This window comes from Nicotiana sylvestris, chromosome 5 (genome assembly GCF_000393655.2).
Source record: "Nicotiana sylvestris chromosome 5, ASM39365v2, whole genome shotgun sequence".
Classification (NCBI taxonomy): domain Eukaryota; kingdom Viridiplantae; phylum Streptophyta; class Magnoliopsida; order Solanales; family Solanaceae; genus Nicotiana; species Nicotiana sylvestris.
The window spans coordinates 149,302,607-149,326,727 of record NC_091061.1 but is presented as its reverse complement, the minus strand read 5'-3'; the positions used below and the strand labels follow the sequence as shown (position 1 = coordinate 149,326,727).

Here is a 24,121-nt window from a genome sequence, read left to right as displayed (position 1 = left end):
GTGGGCTTCTAGAATTGGTAGTTGGCAGCAGTTGAACTTATCACATTTCCCGTGGGATTTTTAGTGAAGTTCGGAGTTCCCCAGGGCTTAGTATAACTGAGTAAGGAGAGCAAGACATATAAAGCCAAGTAGCGCCTAATCTTTATTAGCAGCGAAAACAACAACACAGAATCTGAGATGTCTTTTAACAGAAAAAAAGAGGAAAACTAAAGTTCTGGAACAAAACAAAGCAGCAACATTGACACAGGCATCATAAAAGCAGCATTAGCGCACATGATTTCAGAAGTCTCCACCACGGAGCCTGAGCACGAGATGAAGAGTAGACTCTTTCTGGATATTGTAGTCTGCAAGGGTGCGGCCATCCTCAAGCTGCTTACCAGCAAAGATAAGCCTCTGCTGATCTGGTGGCATGCCTTCCTTATCCTGTATCTTTGCCTTCACATTGTCAATGGTATCTGAGCTCTCCACCTCCAAGGTGATTGTCTTCCCAGTCAATGTCTTCACAAATATCTGCATCCCTCCCCTCAAACGCAAGACCAAATGGAGAGTCGACTCCTTTTGGATGTTATAGTCCGCAATAGTCCTACCGTCCTCCAGCTGTTTACCAGCAAAAATCAAACGCTGCTGGTCTGGCGGGATATCTGTCACGACCCAATTCCCGAACCCGGTCGTGATGGTGCCTCTCGTGAAGACAAGGCCAGCCAGACCAAAACGGAACACCTCTTTTAAACAATTAATTATCATAAACGGCAATAAAACATAATATAATAACCATAAATTGCGGAATTTAACGATACTGTTACACCTTGTGTATTCGGCGTTATCATGCTGTAAATAGGCTAATTCGATAGGAAGATAATTTCTATGAGATATTTAAATAATGCGATAGTTATACGTTAAGATTGGAAGTCATTTGAGTTGTGATTAAAAATTCGACAAAGATCGCCGCAAGTTACGGGTTTAAATTTCACTGGAATTTGGATAAAATATTGACGAGCTTTTCTCTCAATATACTAGGAGTTATGGTGTGTTCTACCTACCTAATCGAAGGTCTACGAGTCTAGTTTCCAACTCAATAAACCGTTCATTAATACGACTTCGGAGTAGAGAGATATTAACCTTTTCGTACAGGGGTGCACACTGTTACGGGAACATTGTGCTTAGTCGGATTTAGTTAAAAAAAATTTATTTAAGTCATTCTTTAAAACTGAAACCCTAGGGATTTCCTCTTCAAAACAGAACATAACACCTAGGTATTTCCTCTCAAACTCCTCCCATCCATCTAGCCAATGATAACAACAATTTAGTCATCCTCAAGATGGAGAACACCATGGTAACTTCGGAATCGTGAATTCTTCGGTGTTTCACTTTTCATAGCAAGACTCCGCCTTGAAGTAATTTCGAATTTTGAGTAATTCTGGTCACATAAGGTATGATTTAACTTCCTCTTTGATCTTTGTAAACTTCTACCATAAGAATTCCTAAGAAATAGTTGAAACCTCTATAGAAATGTTCTTGATTTTTTTAAGAAACCTCTCTTAATATGGCTTGATTGTTGGGGCTGTTCTATATGGTTTTATTGTGTTGTTTGGATCTGTGAAGACATGGATGGAATTCTGTTGATGAGGAGATGTAGTAAAGTAAAATTTGGTGGTGTGTTGGGGGGAAATTAATCTACAAAAGAGTCTACAAATTCATGGCCACAAGTTGTTCGCGTAAATGTCTAAATGAAGAATTATTTAAGCTATGAGCTTGAATTTGATTTTGAATGGTTTGTATTATGTAGGAAATCATTCCTAAGGCTTTTGAGGTCTTGGAAACAGTATATAACTCCATCGACAAGGTATGTAGGGCTTTCGCTATACTTTTCGGCATGACTAGAATTCGAATAAACGTTTATCGAATTGTCTCGTCGGATTCGAGTTATTTCACCTTCAACTTATAAAGATGCTTAGACCTGATCATTTCTCATAGATTGCTTACTCTAGAGGATATCTATGAATTCTCGGATTTCCTTGTTCCTTGCTTAAAAAGAACTAGAGCCTTTTTACTCGTTCTCCTTTCGACTTTCATATAAATCATGAATAAGTAACACTTACTTCAAAGGTATTCATAATACATAACTCTCATGTTCTTAGTACTTGTTGGCTCGTAGTAAACAAAATTAAATATTTTAGTAACAACCATGATAGTCGAGGAATAATGATGGTAGGTCACTTTGACACTTCTTAGAATACGTCTTTTAAAGTTGGTTTCGCATTGCACCTATATAATTCATGATTTAGTATATGTATGTATTTACTTTCATTACCGAGCCGCACTATAGACGGCCGAGTATGACACATATTGTGTAACCACTGATCAGTTGGGATTACCGAGCTTCACGTGGCCGAGTACGATTCTACCGAGCCTTTATTATGGTCGGGTATGTTATGGATATTATAGCCCCACAGAGGGATATATTATTATATAATGTGATATATTATAAGTAGCAATAGTGAATGACGATTTCACGAGCATATATTTATATCCATATTGAATTTTAGTTTCCTACCGAGGCTAGTTTCAGAATTCAAATTGTCTCTATATCTCTTCTCTTGTTAATTACATTTTTCATGTTACACTTGTCTCCCTACATATTCAGTACATATTTCGTACTGACGCATTTTTATGCGTTGTGTTCATGCCCATAGGTTCGGATAGACAGAGCGGCGTGCCTCCTCAGTAGGACCCCTATGATCAGCGTTGGGTTTCGCACTCCACTTCTTCGGAGTTGCTGACTTTGAGTCTATAGGTACCATTACAGATGTATATGTGTGGTTTTGGGCATGTCGGGGGCTTTGTCCCACCCTGTTGAGATTGTCTTACACTCTTAGAGGCTTGCAGACTAGCGGTCATTGTATATATATATTTTTCGTATGGCCCTATCGGCCTCCTGGATAGCTGTTATACTGTTGTTGTAGCCTTGTTGGCCTAGGTTATATATATATATATATATATATATATGTCGTGTTGGGATCTTCTGCCTGCGGGTTATTCTATTTCAGTTCATATCTCATGGTTGGTTCGCTCGGGCCTTCGGGCATCGGGTGCCAGCCACACCTCCCAAGGTTGGGGTGTGATAAACTTGGTATCAGAGCAGGTCAATCCTAGGGAGTCTGCAAGTCGTGTCTAGTAGAGTCTTGTTTATGGTGTGTTGTGCACCACACTTATAAACATGAGGCTATTGGGCATTTAGGATTATTACTTTCTTCTTGATCTAGATCGTGCAATAGAGCCTAATCATAAGTGTTCATTCCTAATTCTTTTTTTGTTTACCTTCTTAGTGATTCCTAATACTACGAGATGACAAGTGGCTATGAAATTTATTCAAAGGTTGGATGAGGAGGCGGGAGAGGGCACAAGTCAGGTGCCACCTGCTAATGTAGATCAACATGAGCCACAGAATGAGGCTGATTCTCAGGCTTCCGGGGCAGCACCCCCACTACTCCCGAAAGGGCGTAGAGGAGCTAACATACATCCGGTCCCTCTCCCAGTTGTTCCTGATCAGGACCTAGACATGCAGAGTGATGTACAATTGCTGACTCGAATAGTGGCCTCCCAGGCCCAACACCAGACCCTCGGTATTGCTGATAGGTCCGTGAGTGCGAGAGTTCGGGACTTTATCAACTTGGATCCTCCAGTATTTACAGGGGTTGATCCTAATGCTGACCCACAGGATTTTCTGGATCTTATGCAATGGACCTTTCAAATTATACATGCCACGGATATTGAGTCAGCGGAGTTTACTTCTTATAGACTATGTGATGTTGCTGTGACATGCTATGAGACTTAGAAGCAGACTTGGGGGCCTAATGTGCCACCAGTGACATGGAAGGAGTTCTCTGAGGCATTTTTACAGCAATATTTGCCAATCGAGCTTCGAAGAGCCCGATGAGATAGGTTCTTACACTTAGAACAGGGTAATATAAGCGTTCGAGAATATAGCATGGCGTTCAACTCTTTGGATAGGTATGCTCCTACAATTGTTGCTGATATGAGTGATCAGGTACACCAGTTTGTTAGTGGTTTGGGGGCACATTTGATAAATGAGTGCACTAGAGCTTCTCTAAACTAAGTAATGGATATTGCCCATATTCAAGCATATGCACAGGGTCTAGAGGATCACAAGAGGCAACAACGAGCCAATCGAGAGCATGATAGAGGTCAGCAGAAGAGGGCGCGGTTTGCAGGTAACATAGGAGAGTTTCGAGGTGGATTTAGGCCACAGTTTCCCCGGCATCAATCTTATCCAGTAGCCAGTGTGCTGCCACAGTTTCAGGGACAGCGACATGATCAGACCACTTATTCTAGTCCAGGTCAGACTTCACGTACCCCAGGTCCACAGTTTAGAGGCGAGTTCAGTCAGATGAGGCCTCAGTTTCCTAGATGTGATCGATGTGGCCGAAATAATTTTGGACCATGTTGCCAGGGTTCTGATGCATGTGGACAGCCAGGTCATATTATGAAACATTGTCCGATGACAGGTGGAGGGGGTATGGCTCAGCCGACGGCATCTGCAGGGTCTTCTTCTTCTTCTTCTTCGGTACGTCCTCCTAGGCAGAGTATGCAGACATCAGCTGGCAGGGGTAGGGGAAGATTTGGCGCTTCTGGTTTAGGAGGTCAGCAGAATTGCATATATGCTTTATCGAGTCGTCAGGATTTAGAGTCATCTCCGGACGTGGTTACAGGTATACTATCCGTCTTTTCTATCGATATGTATGCCTTGATAGATCCTGGTTCTACATTGTTGTATATCTCCCCCTTTGTTGCTAGTAAATGGGATAGAGAGCCTGAATTGTTGCATAAGTCATTTGAGGTATCTACGCCAATGGGTGAGTCTGTTGTAGTTAGATAGGTATATCGAAGTTGTGACGTGAATATTCATGACCGCCATACGTTAGTTGATTTGCATGAGCTAGAAATGGTTGATTTTGATATCATTATGGGTATGGATTGGTTGGCTTCTTGTTATGCCAATGTAGATTTCTGGACAAAGATTGTTCGTTTTAATTTTCTAGGTGAGCCTATTATTGAATGGAAAGGTGATGCTGCAACGCCTAAGGGAAAGTTTATTTCTTACCTTAAAGCTCGAAGGATGATTTTGAAAGGGTACATCTATCATTTGGTACGAGTGCATGATATGGAGGTGAAATCTCCAACTCGTCAATCGGTTCCCGTCATGAATGAATTTTCCGATGTATTTCCTGATGAACTTCCTGGTCTTCCTCCAGAAAGAGAAATCGACTTTGCTATTGATATGATTCCAGATACTCAGCCAATATCTATTCCTCCATACAGAATGGCTCCTGCTGAGTTAAAAGAATTGAAAGCCTAGTTGAAGGATCTTCTGAATAAGGACTTTATCAGGCCCAACACATCTCCCTAGAGTGCACCAGTGTTGTTTGTTCGTCAAAAGAATGGTTCGTTAAGAATGTGTATTGACTATCGTCAGCTCAACAAAGTGACTATCAAGAACAAGTACCCCTTACCCAGAATTGATGATTTGTTTGATCAGTTGCAAGGTGCCAAATATTTCTCAAAGTTTGACCTTCGATCCGGCTATCACCAGTTGCGAGTTAAGGAGAGAAATATTCCAAAAATGGCTTTCCGGGCTAGATATGGCCATTATGAATTCCTTGTGATGTCTTTTGGTCTTACTAATGCGCCAACAGCTTTCATGGATTTAATGAATCGAGTTTTCAAGCCATTTCTAGATATATTTGCAATTGTTTTCATTGATGATATTCTGGTATATTCTCGATCAGAAGCAGAACATGAGGATCATTTGCGTGTGGTGTTGCAGACTTTGAAAAATTAGAAATTATATGCTAAATTCTCCAAATGTGATTTTTGGTTGAATTCAGTGGCTTTCCTTGGGCATATCGTTTCCGATGAAGGTATTAAGGTAGATGGTCAGAAAATTGAAGCAGTACAAAATTGGCCTAGACCCATAACTCCTACGGAAGTTCGTAGTTTCTTGGGATTAGCTGGTTATTATCGGAGATTTGCTGAGAACTTCTCTTCTATTTCTGCTCCCATGACAAAATTGACACACAAAGCCGTTAAGTTCTAATGGTCTGATGCATGTGAAAGGAGCTTTCATGAGTTGAAGAAACGCTTAACATCGGCACCTGTTCTAGCACTTCCTGAGGGATCTGAAAATTATATGGTATATTGTGATGCATCCAGGGTGGGATTGGGATATGTTCTAATGTAGTATGGAAAAGTTATTGCATATGCTTCGAGGCAGTTGCGGAAGCACGAATACAATTATCCGACTCACGATATTGAGTTAGCAGCCGTTATATTTTCCTTGAAAATATGGCGTCATTATCTTTATGGTGTTCATGTGGATATCTATACAGATCACAAAATTTTACAATATATATTTAAGCAGAAAGACTTGAATTGAGACAAAGGAGATGGCTTGAATTGCTGAAGGACTATGATGTGGATATTTTGTACCATCCGAGCAAAGCAAATGTGGTAGCTGATGCATTGAGTCGCAAATCCATGGGCAGCTTGAAGCATGTAGAAGTTGGGAAATTAGAAATGACTAAGGAGATATATCGATTGGCTAACCTGAGTGTGCGGCTACATGATACAGGTGACCAGGGTGTAGTAGTCCAAAATATTGCGGGGTCATCACTGGTAGCTGAGGTAGAAATGCGTCAATTTGAGGATCCGGAGCTAGTCAAGATTAAAGAGAGCATCCCTTTTCAGAAGAAGCAGTTGTTCGAGCAATCTGATAATGGAATTCTAAAATATAAAGGCCGATGATGTGTACCTAATGTTGGGGAGCTTCGTAAGCAAATTATGACAGAGATGCACCAGTCTCGGTAATCAGTTCATCCTGGTTCAACCAAAATGTATCATGATCTTCGTCAGCTATACTGGTGGAATGACATGAAGAAAGATATAGCCACATTTGTGGCTCAGTGTCCCAACTGCCAGCAGGTTAAACTGAACACCAGAAACCTGGAGGGCTACTTCAAAATATTGAGATTCCAGCTTGGAAATGGGAATCGATTAATATGGATTTCATTACAGGATTGCCCAATTCTCGCCGTAAGTTCAATTCTATTTGGGTCATTGTGGATAGGCTGACGAAATCAGCTCACTTTCTCCCAGTTAGGACCACCTATTCAGCTGAAGACTATGCGAGCCTATATATCAAGGAAATAGTTCGGCTACATAGAGTTCCGTTTTCTATTATATCTGACAAAGGTGCCCAATTTACAGCTAATTTTTGGAGGTCTTTTCAAGAAGGTTTGGGTACTCTTATTAACCTTAGTACATCATTTCATCCGCAGACCGGCGAACAAGCCGAACGCACTATTTAGACACTCGAAGATATGTTGCGAGCTTGTTTCTTAGACTTCAAGAGAAGTTGGGAAGATCATTTACTGCTTATTGAGTTTACCTACAATAACAGTTATCACGCCAGTATTCAGATGGCACCTTATGAGGCACTATATGGGAGGAAATGCAGATCTCATATTGGCTGGTTTGATGTTGGCGAGATAAAGTTGCTATGACCCGAATTGGTACATCAAGCTGTAGAAAAGGTAAAGTTGATCCAGGAAAGGTTGCGTACAGCTCAAAGTCGACAAAAATCATATTCAGATAACCGACGTCGAGACTTGGAATTTGCTGTGGGAGACTGGGTATTCTTGAAAGTGTCGCCTATGAAGGGTGTAATGAGATTTGGAAAGAAGGGAAAAATCAGCCCTAGATATGTCGGGCCATATCAGATTGTTCAGAGAATTGGGCGAGTAGCCTACAAACTTGACCTGCCACCGGAATTAGAAACAATCCATCCGGCATTTCACATTTCCATGCTTCGCAAATTCTTAGGTGATCCTTCTTGCATCAGCCCTATTGAGGATATTGAAGTTTCCGAGAACTTGTCATATGAAGAAATACCTGTTGCCATTCTTGACCGTCAAATCCGTAAGCTACGAACTAAAGAGGTAGCCTCAGTAAAAGTACTTTGGAGGAGCAATAATGTAGAGGAAATGACATGGGAGGCCGAGGAGGACATGAAGTCCAGATACCCTCATTTATTTGAGTCTTCAGGTGATATGCCTGAGACAAACATGGCAGGTGTTGCACAGATATCAACCAGTGACAACTGAGGTAATTAAGTTACGGCTAACCTTCTTATTATCATTATTGTATAAGTAAATGGTCGTGTGAGGCCAAGTTGATGTTATTATGATGATGTGTAGCCCTGTGTGGCCTTAGATATGTATGTTTGGGCTGATGACAAGTTTTGGATACTCCTATTTATAGGGGAAACTCTAGCGAAATCTTAAAAAAAAATTCAGAAGTTAGGTTAACCGTTAACATACGAGGACGAATGTTCTTAAGGAGGGAAGAATGTTACACCTTGTGTATTCGGCGTTATCATGCTGTAAATGGGCTAATTCGATAGGAAGATAATTTCTATGAGATATTTAAATGATGCTATAGTTATACGTTAAGATTGGAAGTCATTTGAGTTGTGATTAAAAATTCGACAAAGATCTCCGCAAGTTATGAGTTTAAATTTCACTAGAATTTGGATAAACTGTTGATGAGCTTTTCTCTCAATATACTGGGATTTATGGTGTGTTCTACATACCAAATCGAAGGTCTATGAGTCTAGTTTCCAATGCAATAAACCGTTCATTAATACAACTTCGGAGTAGAGAGATATTAACCTTTTTGTATAGGGGTGCACACTGTTACGGGAACAGTGTGCTTAGTCGGGTTAAGTTAAAAAAATATTATTTAAGTCACTCTTTAAAACTGAAACCCCTGCATTTTATCCTCTCCAAAACATAACCTAACACCTAGGGATTTCCTCTCAAACTCCTCCCATCCATCGAGCCAATGATAACAACAATTTAGTCATCCTCAAAATGGAGAACACCATGGTAACTTCGGAATCGTGAATTCTTCGGTGTTTCACTTTTCATAGCAAGACTCCGCCTTGAAGTAATTTCGAATTTTGAGTAATTATGGTCACATAAGGTATGATTTAACTTCCTCTTTGATCTTTGTAAACTTCTACCATAAGAATTCCTATGAAAGAGTTGAAACCTCTATAGAAATGTTCTTGATATTTTTAAGAAACCTCGCTTAATATGGCTTGATTGTTGGGGCTGTTCTATATGGTTTTATTGTGTTTTATGGATCTGTGAAGACATGGATGGAATCCTGTCGATGAGGAGATGTAGTAAAGTAAAATTTGGTGGTGTGTTGGGGGGAAATTAATATACAAAAGAGTCTACAAATTCATGGCCACAAGTTGTTCGCGTAAACGTCTAAATGAAGAATTATATAAGCTATGAGCTTGAATTTGATTTTGAATGGTTTGTATTATGTAGGAAATCATTCCTAAGGCTTTCGAGGTCTCGGAAACAGTATATAACTCCATCAACAAGGTATGTAAGGCTTTCGCTATACTTTTCGGCATGACTAGAATTTGAATAAACGTTTATCGAATTGTCTCGTCGGATTCGAGTTATTTCACCTTCAACTTATAAAGATGCTTAGACCTGATCCTTTCTCATAGATTTCTTACTCTAGAGGATATCTATGAATTCTCAGATTTCCTTGTTCCTTGCTTAAAAAGAACTCTAGCCTTTTTACTCGTTCTCCTTTCGATGTTCATATAAATCATGAATAAGTAACACTTACTTCAAAGGTATTCATAATACATAACTCTCATGTTCTTAGTACTTGTTGTCTTGTAGTAAAAAAAATTAAATATTTTAGCAACAACCATGATAGTCGAGGAATAATGATGGTAGGCCACTTTGACTCTTCTTAGAATACGTCTTTTAAGGTTGGTTTCGCATTGCACCTATATAATTCATGATTTAGTATATGTATGTATTTACTTTCATTACCGAGCCGCACTATAGACGGCCGGGTATGACACATATTGTGTAACCACTGATCAGTTGGGATTACCGAGCTTCACGTGGCCGGGTACGATTCTACCGAGCCTTTATTATGGCCGGGTATGTTATGGATATTATATCCCCACAGAGGGATTTATTATTATATAATGTCATATATTATAAGTAGCAATAGTGAACGATGATTTCACGAGCATACATTTATATACATGTTGAATTTTAGTTTCCTACCGAGGCTAGTTTCAGAATTCAAATTGTCTCTATATCTCTTCTCTTGTTAATTACATTTTTCATGTTACACTTGTCGCCCTACATATTTAGTACATATTTCGTACTGACACATTTTTATGCGTTTTGTTCATGCCCATAGGTTCGAATAGACAGAGCGGCGTGCCTCCTCAGTAGGACCCCCAGGATCAGCATTGGGTTTCGCACTCCACTTCTTCGGAGTTGCTGACTTTGAGTCCATAGGTACTATTACAGATGTATATGTGTGGTTTTGGGCATGTCGGGGGCTTTGTCCCGCCCTATTGAGATTGTCTTACACTCTTAGAGGCTTGCAGACTAGCGGTCATTGTATATATATATATATATTTTTCGTATGGCCATATCAGCCTCCTGGATAGCTTTTATACTGTTGTTGCAGTCTTGTTGGCCTAGGTTATATATATATATATATATATATATATATATATATATGTGTGTGTGTGTCATGTTGGGCTCTTCTGCCTGCAGGTTATTATATTTCAGATCATATCTCATGGTTGGTTCGCTCGGGCCTTCGGGCATCGGCCAGCCACACCTCCCAAGGTTGGGGTGTGACAGATACTAACAACAGAAACCATCCCGACACAGCCCAAACCGGGGTGTCACAAGTCATGATCAACTAAGAAATCCGGATACAAGTCTACTGAACACTAAATCCGATATAATAGTTCTAAAAACATGAAAATGATAAGATAAGGGAGGCACGGGGCTGCGAACGCCAACAGCTACCTCGTAGTCTCTGAATCACTGCCTGGACTGGGAGAATCAGCACTCAGGAGCGGACTTTGCGATGCCTGAATCTGCACACATGGTGTAGGGAGTAATGTGAGTACTCCGACTCAGTGAAGTAATAATTATAAATAATAGCTGAAAGTGTGAAAACACGTAAAGGCACAAAGCAATTCCATATCAAGCAGTAAAATCACTTAAAGCATTAAATCAGTGAAGAAATCAAATGATATCCCTTTTTAAAACAAGTAAAATAGGTAATTTAACAGGTAAATAACAAGTAGAAATCCGCCCCTCGGGCACAATATCAATCGCTCAGAACAGTAGCAGCCCCTCGGGCTCACTCTCAGTACAGTATCAGCCCCTCGGGCTCAGTATCAATCACTCAGAACAGTATCAGCCCCTCGGGCTCACTCTCAGATTATAATGGGTACCCGCACTCACTGTGGGTGTGTAGACTCCGGAGGGGCCCCTTACGGCCCAAGCGCTATATCAAGTTACCTCGTGGCATCATCACTCGGCACTTGGCCTCACATCACTCAACATATCTTCATATATGGCCCTCGACCTCACTCAGTTCGAAAATCATCACAAGCCCCTCGGGCATTAGTAAAACAGTAGTTCTCAGCCCAAAATATCATTTAGAAATATCATATAAGTGTTCAAATCTGAGTAAAAGTGGCTGAGTTTGTAAAACAGTAGACATCAACAGGACTAAGTTCAAATAATAAGTCAAACAGTGAGGAAATAGTGATAAAAATCCCCGAAGGGTTCAAATAGTTGGCACGAAGCCCAAATATGGCAATCAGCCCAAATCGTGATGCTAACAAATAAATTTCAATCAAATACGTGGTAAAATCATCAATCGGGACGGACCAAGTCACAATCCCTAGTAGTAAAAGACCCCACACTTATCATCTAGCGCGTGTCTCACCTCAATATAGCACTACGATGTGCAATCCAGGGTTTCAAACCCTCAGGACATCATTTACAATCATTACTCACCTCGAACCGGCGAAATCTCTAGCTCACGACGCTTTTGCCCCTCAAATCGGCCTTCACGCGCGTCGTATCTATCCAAAAATTAGAACGAATACATCACAATATGCTAAGGGAACAAAACCCAAGCGTAAACAATCGAAAAATATCAAAAATCCCGAAATTAGCAAAATCTGAGCCCCGGGCCCACTTCTCGAAACTCAGAAATTTTCACATCATTAGATTCCTTATCACCCCATGGGTTCATACATATCAAAAGTTCTCCAATCTGACCTCAAACGGTCCTTCAAATCCCAATTCAAAAGATCAAAAATCCCAAGCCCTAGTTCTTCCACTTTTAGCTTAAATTCCATGAATTTCTAGGTTAATTTCACAATAGAATCACGTTTTAGGTTCAAAAATCTTACCTCCAATCAATTCTCCTTGAATCCTTCTTTAATCACCTTCAAAAAGCTCTCAAAATACTCAACTATGGAGGAAAATAACTCAAAATCGCGGATGAAATAACTTATAAACTTTCTGCCCAGTTCTGATATTCCTTCTTCGCGAACACGGTCAACCTCTCGCGTTCGCGAAGCACAACTTCACGTTGACTAAAAATTCCCCTTCGCTAATGCGATACCCCATCGGGAACGCGATGCTTTAACATGAACACCCTTCGTGAACGCGTCCTTATCATCGCGAACGCGATGGGCAAAATGGACTCCCCTAACCGACCTCTGCGCGATCGCGAGGCTCCTGTCGCAAATGCGATACACCACTGGGCAACCCTTCGCTAACGTGAAGCCCTTATCGCGAATGCGAAGGCAAAAATCCCTCAACCTCTTCTGACTCTTTGCAAACGCGAAGACCCACTCGCGAACGCGAAGAGTAAAACCCTGCAACTACTGAACCTGCATTTTCTGCAACTTTTCAAACTCCAAAATGGTCCGAATGACCACCTGAAACTCACCCGAGGCCCCCCGAGACCTTAACTAAAAGCACCAACACATCCTAAGACTCATTTAAACTTGTTCCAATCATCAAAACATCTCAAACAACACCAAATCCATAAATTCACATCGAATTCAAGCCTAAGTTTTATAAAAACTTCCGAAATACGCTTTCGATCAAAAACCCAACCAAACCACGTCTGAATGACGTGAAATTTTGCACACACGTCACAATTAACATAACGAAGCTACAACAACTCTCAGAATTCCATTCCGACCCTGGGATCACAATCACACCTACCAACCAGAAATCGCCAAAATACTAACTTTGCCAATTCAAGCCTAATTCTACATCGGCCCTCCAAAACCAATTCTGATCACACTCCTATGTCATAAATCACCTCCCGAAGCTAACCGAACCATTAGAACTCACATCCGAGCCCTCTAACACATAAGTCAACATCTGATTGACTTTCCAACTTAAACCTTCTTAAAAGAGACTAAGTGTCTCATTTCTTACCAAATCCACCCCGAACGCAAACTAATCAATTCGATCACATAAAATGCGGATAAAGAGGCATAAAGAAGCAAAAATGGGGAGAACAAAGCGGTAATTCATGAGACAACTGGCCGGGTCATCACATCCTCCCAAACTTAAACAAATGTTCGTCCTCAAACGAGTTAAGAAACATACCTGAAGCCTCAAACATGTAAGGATATCTACTCCGCATCTCCCGCTCGGCCTCCCAGGTAGCCTCCTCCATGGGCCGACCTCTCCACTGCACTTTCACTGAAGCTATATTCTTTGACCTCAACTTCCGAACCTGACGACCCAAAATAGCTACTAGCTCCACATCATTGGTCAAATCATCATCCAACTGAACCATGGTGAAGTCCAAAACATGAGACGGATCCCCAATATACTCCCGAGAGCATAGAAACATGAAATACAGGATGCACACTCGACAAGCTGGGTGGCAAAGCAAGCTCATAAGCCACCTCCCCAATCCTCCGAAGCACCTCAAAAGGCCCAATGAACCGCAGACTCAACTTTCCTTTTTTCCAAATCTCATAACACCCTTCATGGGAGAAACCTTCAACAAGACCTTCTCACTAACCATGTAGGATACATTTCGAACCTTCCGATCCGCATAACTCTTCTGTCACGACTGCGCTGTACGAAGCCTCTCCTGAATCACCTTCACCTTCTCTAAGGCATCCTGAACCAAATCTGTCCCCAATAGTCTAGCCTTGCCGGGCTCGAACTACCCAACTGGAGATCTACACCGCCTCCCATACAAAGCCTCATACGGAGCCATCTGAATACTCGACTGGTAGTTGTTGTTGTAGGCGAACTATGCAAGCGGCAAAAACTTATCCCATGAACCTCCAAAATCAATAACATAAGCACACAAAATGTCCTGCAATATCTGAATAGTATGCTCAGACTGTCCGTCCGTCTGAGGATGAAATGTTGTGCTCAACTCTACCTGGGTACCCAACTCTCTCTACACGGCTCTCCAAAACTGCGAAGTAACCTGAGTACCTCTATCTGAGATGATGGAAACCGGAACACCATGCAACCGAACAATCTCCCGGATATAAATCCCTGTCAACCGCTCTGAAGAATAGGTAGTACACAGATGAATGAAGTGCGCAGACTTGGTCAGCCGATCCACAATCACCCAAATAGCATCAAACTTCTTCAAAGTCTGGGGAAGTCCAACCATAAAGTCCATAGTGATCCTCTCCCACTTCCACTCAGGAATAATCATCTGCTGAAGCAAGCCCCCCGATCTTTGATGCTCATATTTCACCTGCTGACAATTGAGACACCGAGCTACAAATCCCACAATATCTTTCTTCATTCTTCTCCACCAATAGTGCTGCCTCAAATCCTGATACATCTTTGCGGCACCCGGATGGATAGAATACCGCGAGCTATGGGCCTCCTCCAGAATCAACTCTATAAGCCCATCCACATTGGGAACACAAATCCGGCCCTACATCCTCAACACACCATCGTCACCGATGGTCACATCTCTGGAATCATCATGCTGAACTCTGTCCTTAAGTACAAGCAAATGCGGATCATCATACTGGCGCTCTCTGATGCGATCATATAAGGAAGACCGAGAAACCATACATGCCAACACCCGACTGGGCTCCGAAATATTCAACCTCACGAACCAATTGGCCAAGGCCTGAACACCAACTGCAAGAGGTCTCTTCTCAACTGGGATGTATGCCAAACTCCCTATACTCACTGCCTTTCGGCTCAAAGCATCGACTACCACATTGGCCTTTCCCGGATGGTACAATATAGTGATATCATAATCCTTAAGCAACTCTAACCATCTCCGCTGCCTCAAATTAAGATCTTTCTGCTTGAACAAATACTGAAGATTGTGATGATCAGTGAATACCTCACAAGATACACCATACAAGTAATGCCTCCAAATCTTCAATGCATGAACTATGGCGGCCAACTCCAAATCATGAACTTCTCATGAGGCTTCAACTGACGAGAAGCATAAGCAATAACTCTACCCTCCTGCATCAATACACAACCAATCCCAAAAAGCATCACAGTATACGGTATATGAACCTGAAGCTGATGGCAAAACCAATACTGAAGTTGTGGTCAAAGATGTCTTGAGCCTCCGAAAGCTCTCCTCACACTCATCCGACCATACAAATGGAGAACCCTTCTGAGTCAACTTGGTCAAGGGCGATGCAATGGATGAGAATCCCTGAACAAACCGGCTATAATAGCATGCCAACCCAAGAAAGCTACGAATCTTTGTGGCTGAGGACAGTCTAGGCAAACTCTGAACTGCCTCTATCTTCTTTGGATCAACCTGAATACCCTCGTTGGACACCACGTGTCCCAAGAAAGCCACTGAACTGAGCCAAAACTCACACTTGGAGAATTTTGCATAAAGCTTCTCCTTCCTCAATATCTACAACACAACTCTCAAATGCTCCGCGTGCTCCTCCTGGCTACGAGAGTATACTAGATTATCATCAATGAATACTATAACGAACGAATCAAGATAAGGCCGGAACATACTGTTCATCAAATGCATGAATGTTACTGGGGCATTGGTTAGCTCGAAATACATCACAAGGAACTCATAATGACCATATCTGGTCCTGAAGGCAGACTTAAGAATATCTGAATCCCTAATTTTCAACTAGTGATAACGGAACGAAGATCAATCTTGGAGAACACTCTCGCTCCCTGAAGCTGATCAAATAAATCATCAGTGCGAGGCAAAGGATACTTGTTCTTAATTGTTACTTTGTTAAATTGCCTATAATCAATGCACATTCTCATCGTGCCATCCTTTTTCTTCACAAACAATACCGGTGCACCCCAAGGTGACACACTAGGCCGAATGAACCCCTTATCTAGGAGTTCCTGAAGCTGTTCTTTTAATTCCTTCAACTCTGTTGGTGCCATACGATAAGGCAGAATAGGAATGGGCTGAGTGACCGGCACCAGGTCAATACCAAAATCAATATCCCTATCCGGTGGCATGCCCGACAGGTCTACAGGAAACACATCGGGAAAATCCCTCACAACTGGAACAGAATCGATACTAGGAGTCTCAGCTCCAACATCCCTCACAAACGCTAGATATGAAAGACAACCCTTCCCAACCATACGTTGGGCCTTCAAGAAAGATATAACTCTACTAGGAACATAATCAGTCACACCACGCCACTCGATCCGCGGTACACCCGGTATAGCCAAAGTGACTGTCTTAGCATGACAGTCCAGAATAGCACAACACGGAGACAACCAATCCATGCCCAAAATGACATCAAAATCCACCATGCTCCATAGCAATAAATCTACTTGGGTCTCCAGACCCCCAATAGTCACCACACATGACCGGTACACACGGTCTACAACAACAGTATCACCCACCGGGGTAGATACATGAACAGGTAAAGTAAGAAACTCACGGGGCAGACCTAAATAACGAGCAAAGTATGATGACACATAAGAAAAGGTGGAACCGGGATCAAATAATACAGAGGCATCTCTGTGGCAAACTGAAACAATACCTGTAATGACAGCATCTGAAGCAATAGCATCTGGCCTACCTAGAAGTGCATAGAAACGGGCATGACCACCCCCTGATCGACCTCCCCCTCTGGGGCGACCCTGGCTGCCTGACCTCCACCCCTAGCTGGCTGTGTGGGTGGTGAGGTAACTGGAGCAGAAGTCGAGAGTTGACCCCTCTACTGAGATGAACTAGCAATACGACGAGGACATTGTCTCCACACATGTCCAAACTCTCCATACTCAAAACAACTCCCAGGTGCTGGAGAAGGGGACTGAAGGGAATCCCTCATATCGGAGTGACCAGCTGATGCACTCGGCATAGAAGAACCCTGAGCTAACGAGGCGCGAGATGAACTCTGGGCTGGAAGGGCGCTGAGTGAAGGTTGACCCTGCTGTGACCCATGATAACCACGACCTGAAGATGCCCTGTAATACTCTGGGCAGGCTAACTGAGCAGGCCTGAAAGAACAACCTCAACCATACTGAAACTGGCCCCTCAAAGGAGCACCACTATAACTGCCCGATCCTCGAGGCCTCTTGGCCTCCCTCTCCTCTCGATCCTAACGGAGAACCGTCTCAATCTCGCGAGCGATATCGATCACCTCCTCAAACGTAGCACCCAACACCCTCTCTCGGGTCATAAGAATACGGAGATGATAGTTAAGGCCATCAACAAATATCTTGATCCTCTCACGATCTGTCGGGATGAATCCAAACGGCATGACGAGCCAACTCAGAAAACCTCGACTCATACTGTGACACAGTCATATCCCCCTATCGCAACCACTCAAACTACCTACGCAACTCCTCTCTGCGAGACCGCAGTACATACTTCTCCAAGAAGAGAGTGGAGAACTCATGCCAAGTAAGGGGCGCTGCTCTAACTAGCCTACGCCTCCCACCATGTGAAGGGAGCCCCAGTAAACTGAAAGGTGGTAAATGCCACACCACTAGTCTCAAGAATCCATGTCGTACGGAGCATCCGCTGACACTTATCAAGAAAACCCTGGGCATCCTCGCCCTCAGCACTACTGAATGACAAAGGCTGGAGTCTACCAAACCACTCAAGATGACACTACTCATCATCCGGCATAACTGGCATAACAAACTCCTGAGCTGGAGCAACCGGCTGAGTTGGGGGTGCCCTCGGTATCTGTAGTCCCTGCACTACCTGCTCAGGTATGCGAGCAGCGGGGGTTTGATTGCCTCCCCGGCCTGTGAAGTAGCTGCTGCTATAGTGGCTGAAACTTCCTGAGCCAAGCCAGTGCAAACTAATAAGATCTATGCCAAGGCATCTTGAAGACCCGGAATCACGATGGGCACAGCTGGTGCCTAAACTGGTGTTGCTGGAGCATCCATAGCTAGAGCCTAATCCGGAGCTAGGGCAGCTGGTGGATATACAGGTGCTGCCCCCGCTGCTCTGCCTCTGCCACGACCACGACCGCATCCATGACTTCTGGTGGCCTCAGTGGGTGGCACTGGTCGTCGTCTACCTCGTCCGGTAGCTCGCGTCCACACCATCTGTGAGAGAATGGAATAACAGAAGTTTAGTACTCGGACCAACAAGTTCGCACGACAAGAGTTTCAAGAATATGAAGTTTTCCTACAAAGGTTCTGCAGCCTCTCGAGGATAAATACAGACGTCTCCGTACCGATTCGCGAGACTCTACTAAACCCGCTCAAGACTCGTGAGACCTATGTAACCTAGGCTCTGATACCAACTTGTCACGACCCAATTCCTGAACCCGGTCGTGATGGCGCCTCTCGTGAAGACAAGGCAATCCAGACCAAAATGGAACATCTCTTTTCAACAATTAATTATCATAAACGGCAATAAAACATAATCTAATATCCATAAATTGCGGAATTTAATGATACTAACAACAGAAACTATCCCGACACAGCCCAAACTTGGGTGTCACAAGTCATGAGCAACTAAGAAATCCGGATACAAGTCTACTGACCACTAAATTCGATACAATAGTTCTAAAAATATGAAAATGATAAGATAAGGGAGGCACGGGGCTGCGAACGCCAACAACTACCTCGTAGTCTCTGAATCACTGCCTGGACTGGGAGAATCAACACTCAAGAGCAGACTCTGCGAAGCCTGAATCTGCACACATGGTGTAGGGACTAATGTGAGTACTCCGACTCAATGAGTAATAATTATAAATAATGGCTGAAAGTATGAAAACACGTAAAGGCACAAAGCAATTCTATATCAAGCAGTAAAATCACTTAAAGCAGTAAATCAGTGAAGAAATCAAATGATATCCCTTTTTAAAACAAGTAAAAAAGGTAATTTAATAGGTAAATAACAAGTAGAAATTCGTTCCTCGGGCACAGTATCAATCGCTCAGAACAGTATCAGCCCCTCGGGCTCAGTATCAATCACTCAGAATAGTATCAGCCCCTCGGGCTCACTCTCAGATCATAATGGGTACTCGCACTCACTTTGGGTGTGCAGACTCCAGAGGGGCCCCTTACGGCCCAAGCGCTATATCAAACCACCTCGTTGTATCATCACTCGGCACTCGGCCTCACATCACTCGGCACTCGGCCTCACATCACTCGGCACTCGGCCTCACATCACTCAACATATCCTCATATTTGGCCCTCGGCCTCACTCAGTCCGAAAATCATCACAAGCCCCTCGGGCATTAGTAAAACAGTAGTTCTCAGCCCAAAGCATCATTTAGAAATATCATATAAGTTTTCAAATCTGAGTAAAAGTGGTTGAGTTTGTAAAACAGTAGACATCAACAGGACTGAGTTCAAATAATAAGTCAACGCAGTGAGGAAATAGTGATAAAAATCCCCGAAGGGTTAAAATAGTTGGCACGAAGCCCAAATATGGCAATCAGCCCAAATCGTGATGATAACAAATAAATTTCAGTCAAATACGCGGTAAAATCATCAATCGCGACGGACCAAGTCACAATTCCCAGTAGTAAAAGACCCCACACTTATCATCCAGCGCGTGTCTCACCTCAATATAGCACTACGATGTGCAATCCGGGGTTTCAAACCCTCAGGACATCATTTACAATCATTACTCACCTCGAACCGGCAAAATCTCTAGCTCGCGACGCCTTTGCCCCTCGAATTGGCCTCCACGTGCGTCGTATCTATCCAAAAATCAGAACGACTACATCACAATATGCTAAGGGAACAAAACCCAAGTGAAAACAATCGAAAAATATCGAAAATCCCGAAATTAGCAAAACCCGAGCCCCTGGCCCACTTCTCGAAACTCAGAAATTTTCACATCATTAGATTCATTATCACCCCACGAGTTCATACATATCAAAAGTTCTCCAATCCAACCTCAAATGGTCCTTCAAATCCCAATTCAAAAGTTCAAAAATCCCAAGCCCTAGTTCTTCCATTTTTAGCTTAAATTCCATGAATTTCTAGGTTAATTTCACAATAAAATCACGTTTTAGGTTCAAAAATCTTACCTCCAATCAATTTTACTTGAAACCCTCTTTAATCACCTTCAAAAGGCTCTCAAAATACTTAACTATGGAGGAAAATAACTCAAAATCGTGGATGAAATAACTTATAAACTTTCTGCCTAGTTATGGTATTCCTTCTTCGCGAATGTGGTCAACCTCTCTCGTTCGCGAAGCACAACTTCGCGTTGACCAAAAATTCTCCTTTGCGAACACGATGCTTTAACATGAACACCCTTCGCAAACACGTCCTTACCATCGCAAACACGATGGGCAAAATGGTCTCCCCCTAACTGACCTCTACACGATCGCGAGGCTCCTGTCGCAAACGCGATACACCACTAGGAAACCCTTCGCGAACGCGAAGGCAAAAATCCCTCAACCTCTTCTGACTCTTCGTGAACGCGAAGACCCACTCCCTGCAACTGCTGAACCTGCATTTTCTGCAACTTTTCAAACTCCAAAATGGTCCGAATGACCACCCGAAACTCACCCGAGGCCCCCGGGACCTCAATCAAAAGCACCAACACATCTTAAAACCTCATTTAAACTTGTTCCAATCAACAAAACACCTCAAACAATACCAAATCCATCAATTCACATCGAATTCAAGCCTAAGTTTTCTAAAAACTTCCGAAATACGCTTTCGATCAAAAGCCCAAACAACCACGTCCAAATAACCTAAAATTTTGCACACACATCAAAATTGACATAACGAAGCTACAACAACTCTCAGAATTCCATTCCAACCCTCGGATCAAAATTTCACCTACCAACCAGAAATCGCCAAAATACTAACTTCGCCAATTCAAGCCTAATTCTACACCGGCCCTCCAAAACTAACTTTGATCACACTCCTAGGTCATAAATCACCTCCCGAAGCTAATCAAACCATCGGAACTAACATCCGAGCCCTATAACACATAAGTCAATATCCGGTTGACTTTCCAACTTAAACCTTCTAAAAGAGACTAAGTGTCTCATTTCTTACCAAATCCACCCCGAACGCAAACTAATCAACTCTATCACATAAAACGCGGATAACGAGGCATAAAGAAGTAGAAATGGGAATAACGGAGCGGTAATTCATGAGATGACTGGTCGTATCGTCACAATACCCTCCTTGTCTTGGATCTTTGCTTTGACATTGTCAATGGTATCAGAACTCTCAACCTCCAAAGTTATTGTATTCCCAATCAAAGTCTTGACAAAAATCTGCATGCCACATCTAAGACGAAGAACAAGGTTCAGGGTTGACTCTTTCTGAATGTTGTAATCTGCCAATGTCCTCCCGTCCTCAAGTTGCTTCCCAGCAAAGATCAGTCTCTACTGGTCTGGAGGAATACCTTCCTTGTCTTTGATCTTTACTTTAACATTGTCAATGGTATCTGAACTTTCAACTTCAAGGGTGATTGTCTTGCCGGTAAGCGTCTTGACAAAGATCTGCATGCCACCACAAAGGCGGAGGACAAGGCGAAGGGTGGACTCTTTCTGGATGTTGTAGTCAGCAAGAGTTCTATCATCTTCAAGTTGCTTGCCAGCAAAAATCAACCTTTGTTGATCAGGAGGAATACCCTCTTTATCCTGGATCTTTACCTTGACATTGTCAATGGTGTCTGAGTTCTCGACCTTAAGCGTACTAGTCTTTCCGGTCAGAGTTTTAACAAAGATTTGCATACCACCGCAGAGACGGAGGACAAGGTGGAGGGTAGACTCCTTTTGGATGTTGTAGTCAGCAAGAGTTCGGCCATCTTGAAGCTGTTTTCTGGTAAAGATCAGCCTCTGCTGATCTGGAGGAATACCTTCCTTGTCCTGAATCTTAGCTTTGACATTGTCAATGGTGTCAGAACTCTCGACCTCAAGAGTAATAGTCTTTCTAGTGAGTGTCTTAACAAAGATCTGCATCTGAAATATATTGAAAAACACAACTTAATTTCAAATCAAGATCTACCTAAAAAGGGGATGAAAAAACTAGCAGGCTCCCAAAGTCCCCAAAAAAGTTCTACAAGGGCAAAAGTTGGGAGCTTATTGGTGATCAAGATCGTAGAAGCAAACCACCCATATATAAACTCTCATAACATTGAGATGACTCCTAGATGTTCTTAGTTTAGGAATAAACGTCATCCAATGAAACAAATTGAAGGAGAAACAAAATCAACCTACCCAACTGCAGGTAGGAGAGTGTAACAAAACGAATCCTAATTGATTAGGATTCGTAATAAAGGGAAAGCAGCATTCCAAAGACAGCTAAATGGTGCTACCAAATAGCTAGTAGAAGACAAGAGATAAATCAAAGAAGGAAAATTCAATCACCCTCATTTTCTACAGCCATAAGTAACATAAGCTTAAAAAAAATTTAACATCCAATTTTTGGATACTTTAAACAAAGTTCATTCCCTCGAACAATCAATCATTCAAACAACTCAACAAAACACTAAAAGCATAAAACCATAGCTACCAAATAGGAAATAGTTCAAAATCTACATAAGTAGAACAGAATTGTTATATATTGCCCATGCGAGAATAAATAAATCCAAAATCCCAGAGATTAGTAAGGCCTCTTTTGCAAACAAAAATCAATCTTTAAACTTGTAAAATTTTTAGGATCTAATTCAATTTGACTGAAGAAATCCTAGCTAGGTCACAATTAACAATTCCTATAAAAAAACTAACAAACATCCATCAAAACAAGGAAAACCAATGATATAACATCAAAATAGTTTCAAATACATACTATTGAACAGAAAAGGCATGTATCATCAATTAAAGATTGTTCTAAATTTGATTAATCGGGGGCAGATATGCCGATCAACGTCCAAAAAGGGACAATTTTGTTCAGATATTAATAGAATACACTAATTCGCGTAAATTTAAACGTCTTCAACAAATGATTGAATTAATAGAAAGACAGATTATTTACCTTGAGAGAAGTACACGAGAGGAGATAGAGAGAATGAGAGGGATAGTTTTCTTAGAGGATTAGAGCAAAGTATGATGAGTTGGGATTAGGTCGAAAATGGGATCTGTATTTATAGGAAGCGTTTGCCGTCATAAAGCACTTGCGGCTAAGGCAATTTAGCTCCAACCCTCTCTATTTTTGTTCCCAAAATGGGGATGAATAGTATTCCCTCAAATATGGGGTACACTATTTATCTCCCTCATTACTATTCATTATTATTTTTTATTATTTTATTATTTAATCTTTTAATTTATCTCTTTATATATATATTCTAATTATGTTTATGTAATGTCTTTATAATATTAATTTTACATCTTAACTTTGGTATATAATTTTGATAAATTAATTTTTGTGCATTTATTATTTTTATGTAAAATTGTAAGTTAATTTTATTATAAGTTATAATTGTACAAACAATATATAATTATCTCAAAAAATGAATTGTGCAAATATAAAATATTAGATGTTGCAATGATTTCACTTTTATTTGAATTATTAGTTAATCTATAATAGTTGCTTATAAATTATATTATTTAAAATTTTATGGAATTGTTTTAATGGAAATTACAAATTAATAAAAATAAAAAATGGAATTTGTTTAATGAAAATTAAAAAAATAAAATTGAAATAAAAGATAATAATATAATATAGAAGAGAAATAAGAAATAAAAACATTTGGGAAAGAAAATGGGCGAATGGTTGGAGTAAGTTGTCCCCAAAATGGTGGGGAAATCCCCATTTTGGGG

General features: G+C 41.6%; 1 protein-coding gene across 1 annotated transcript; it reads right to left on the bottom strand.

Annotated features, from left to right (window-relative positions):
* Nucleotides 1–237: 237 nt before the first annotated feature.
* Nucleotides 238–22,321, bottom strand: LOC104231805 (polyubiquitin 3). The gene is made up of 2 exons (XM_070174095.1): nucleotides 21,763–22,321; nucleotides 238–641 (listed from the first exon to the last, which is right to left on the bottom strand). The coding sequence occupies exons 1-2, from the start codon at nucleotides 22,319–22,321 to the stop codon at nucleotides 280–282; spliced, it is 921 nt and encodes a 306-aa protein (XP_070030196.1). The 3' UTR covers nucleotides 238–279.
* Between the last annotated feature and the right edge of the window lie 1,800 nt (nucleotides 22,322–24,121).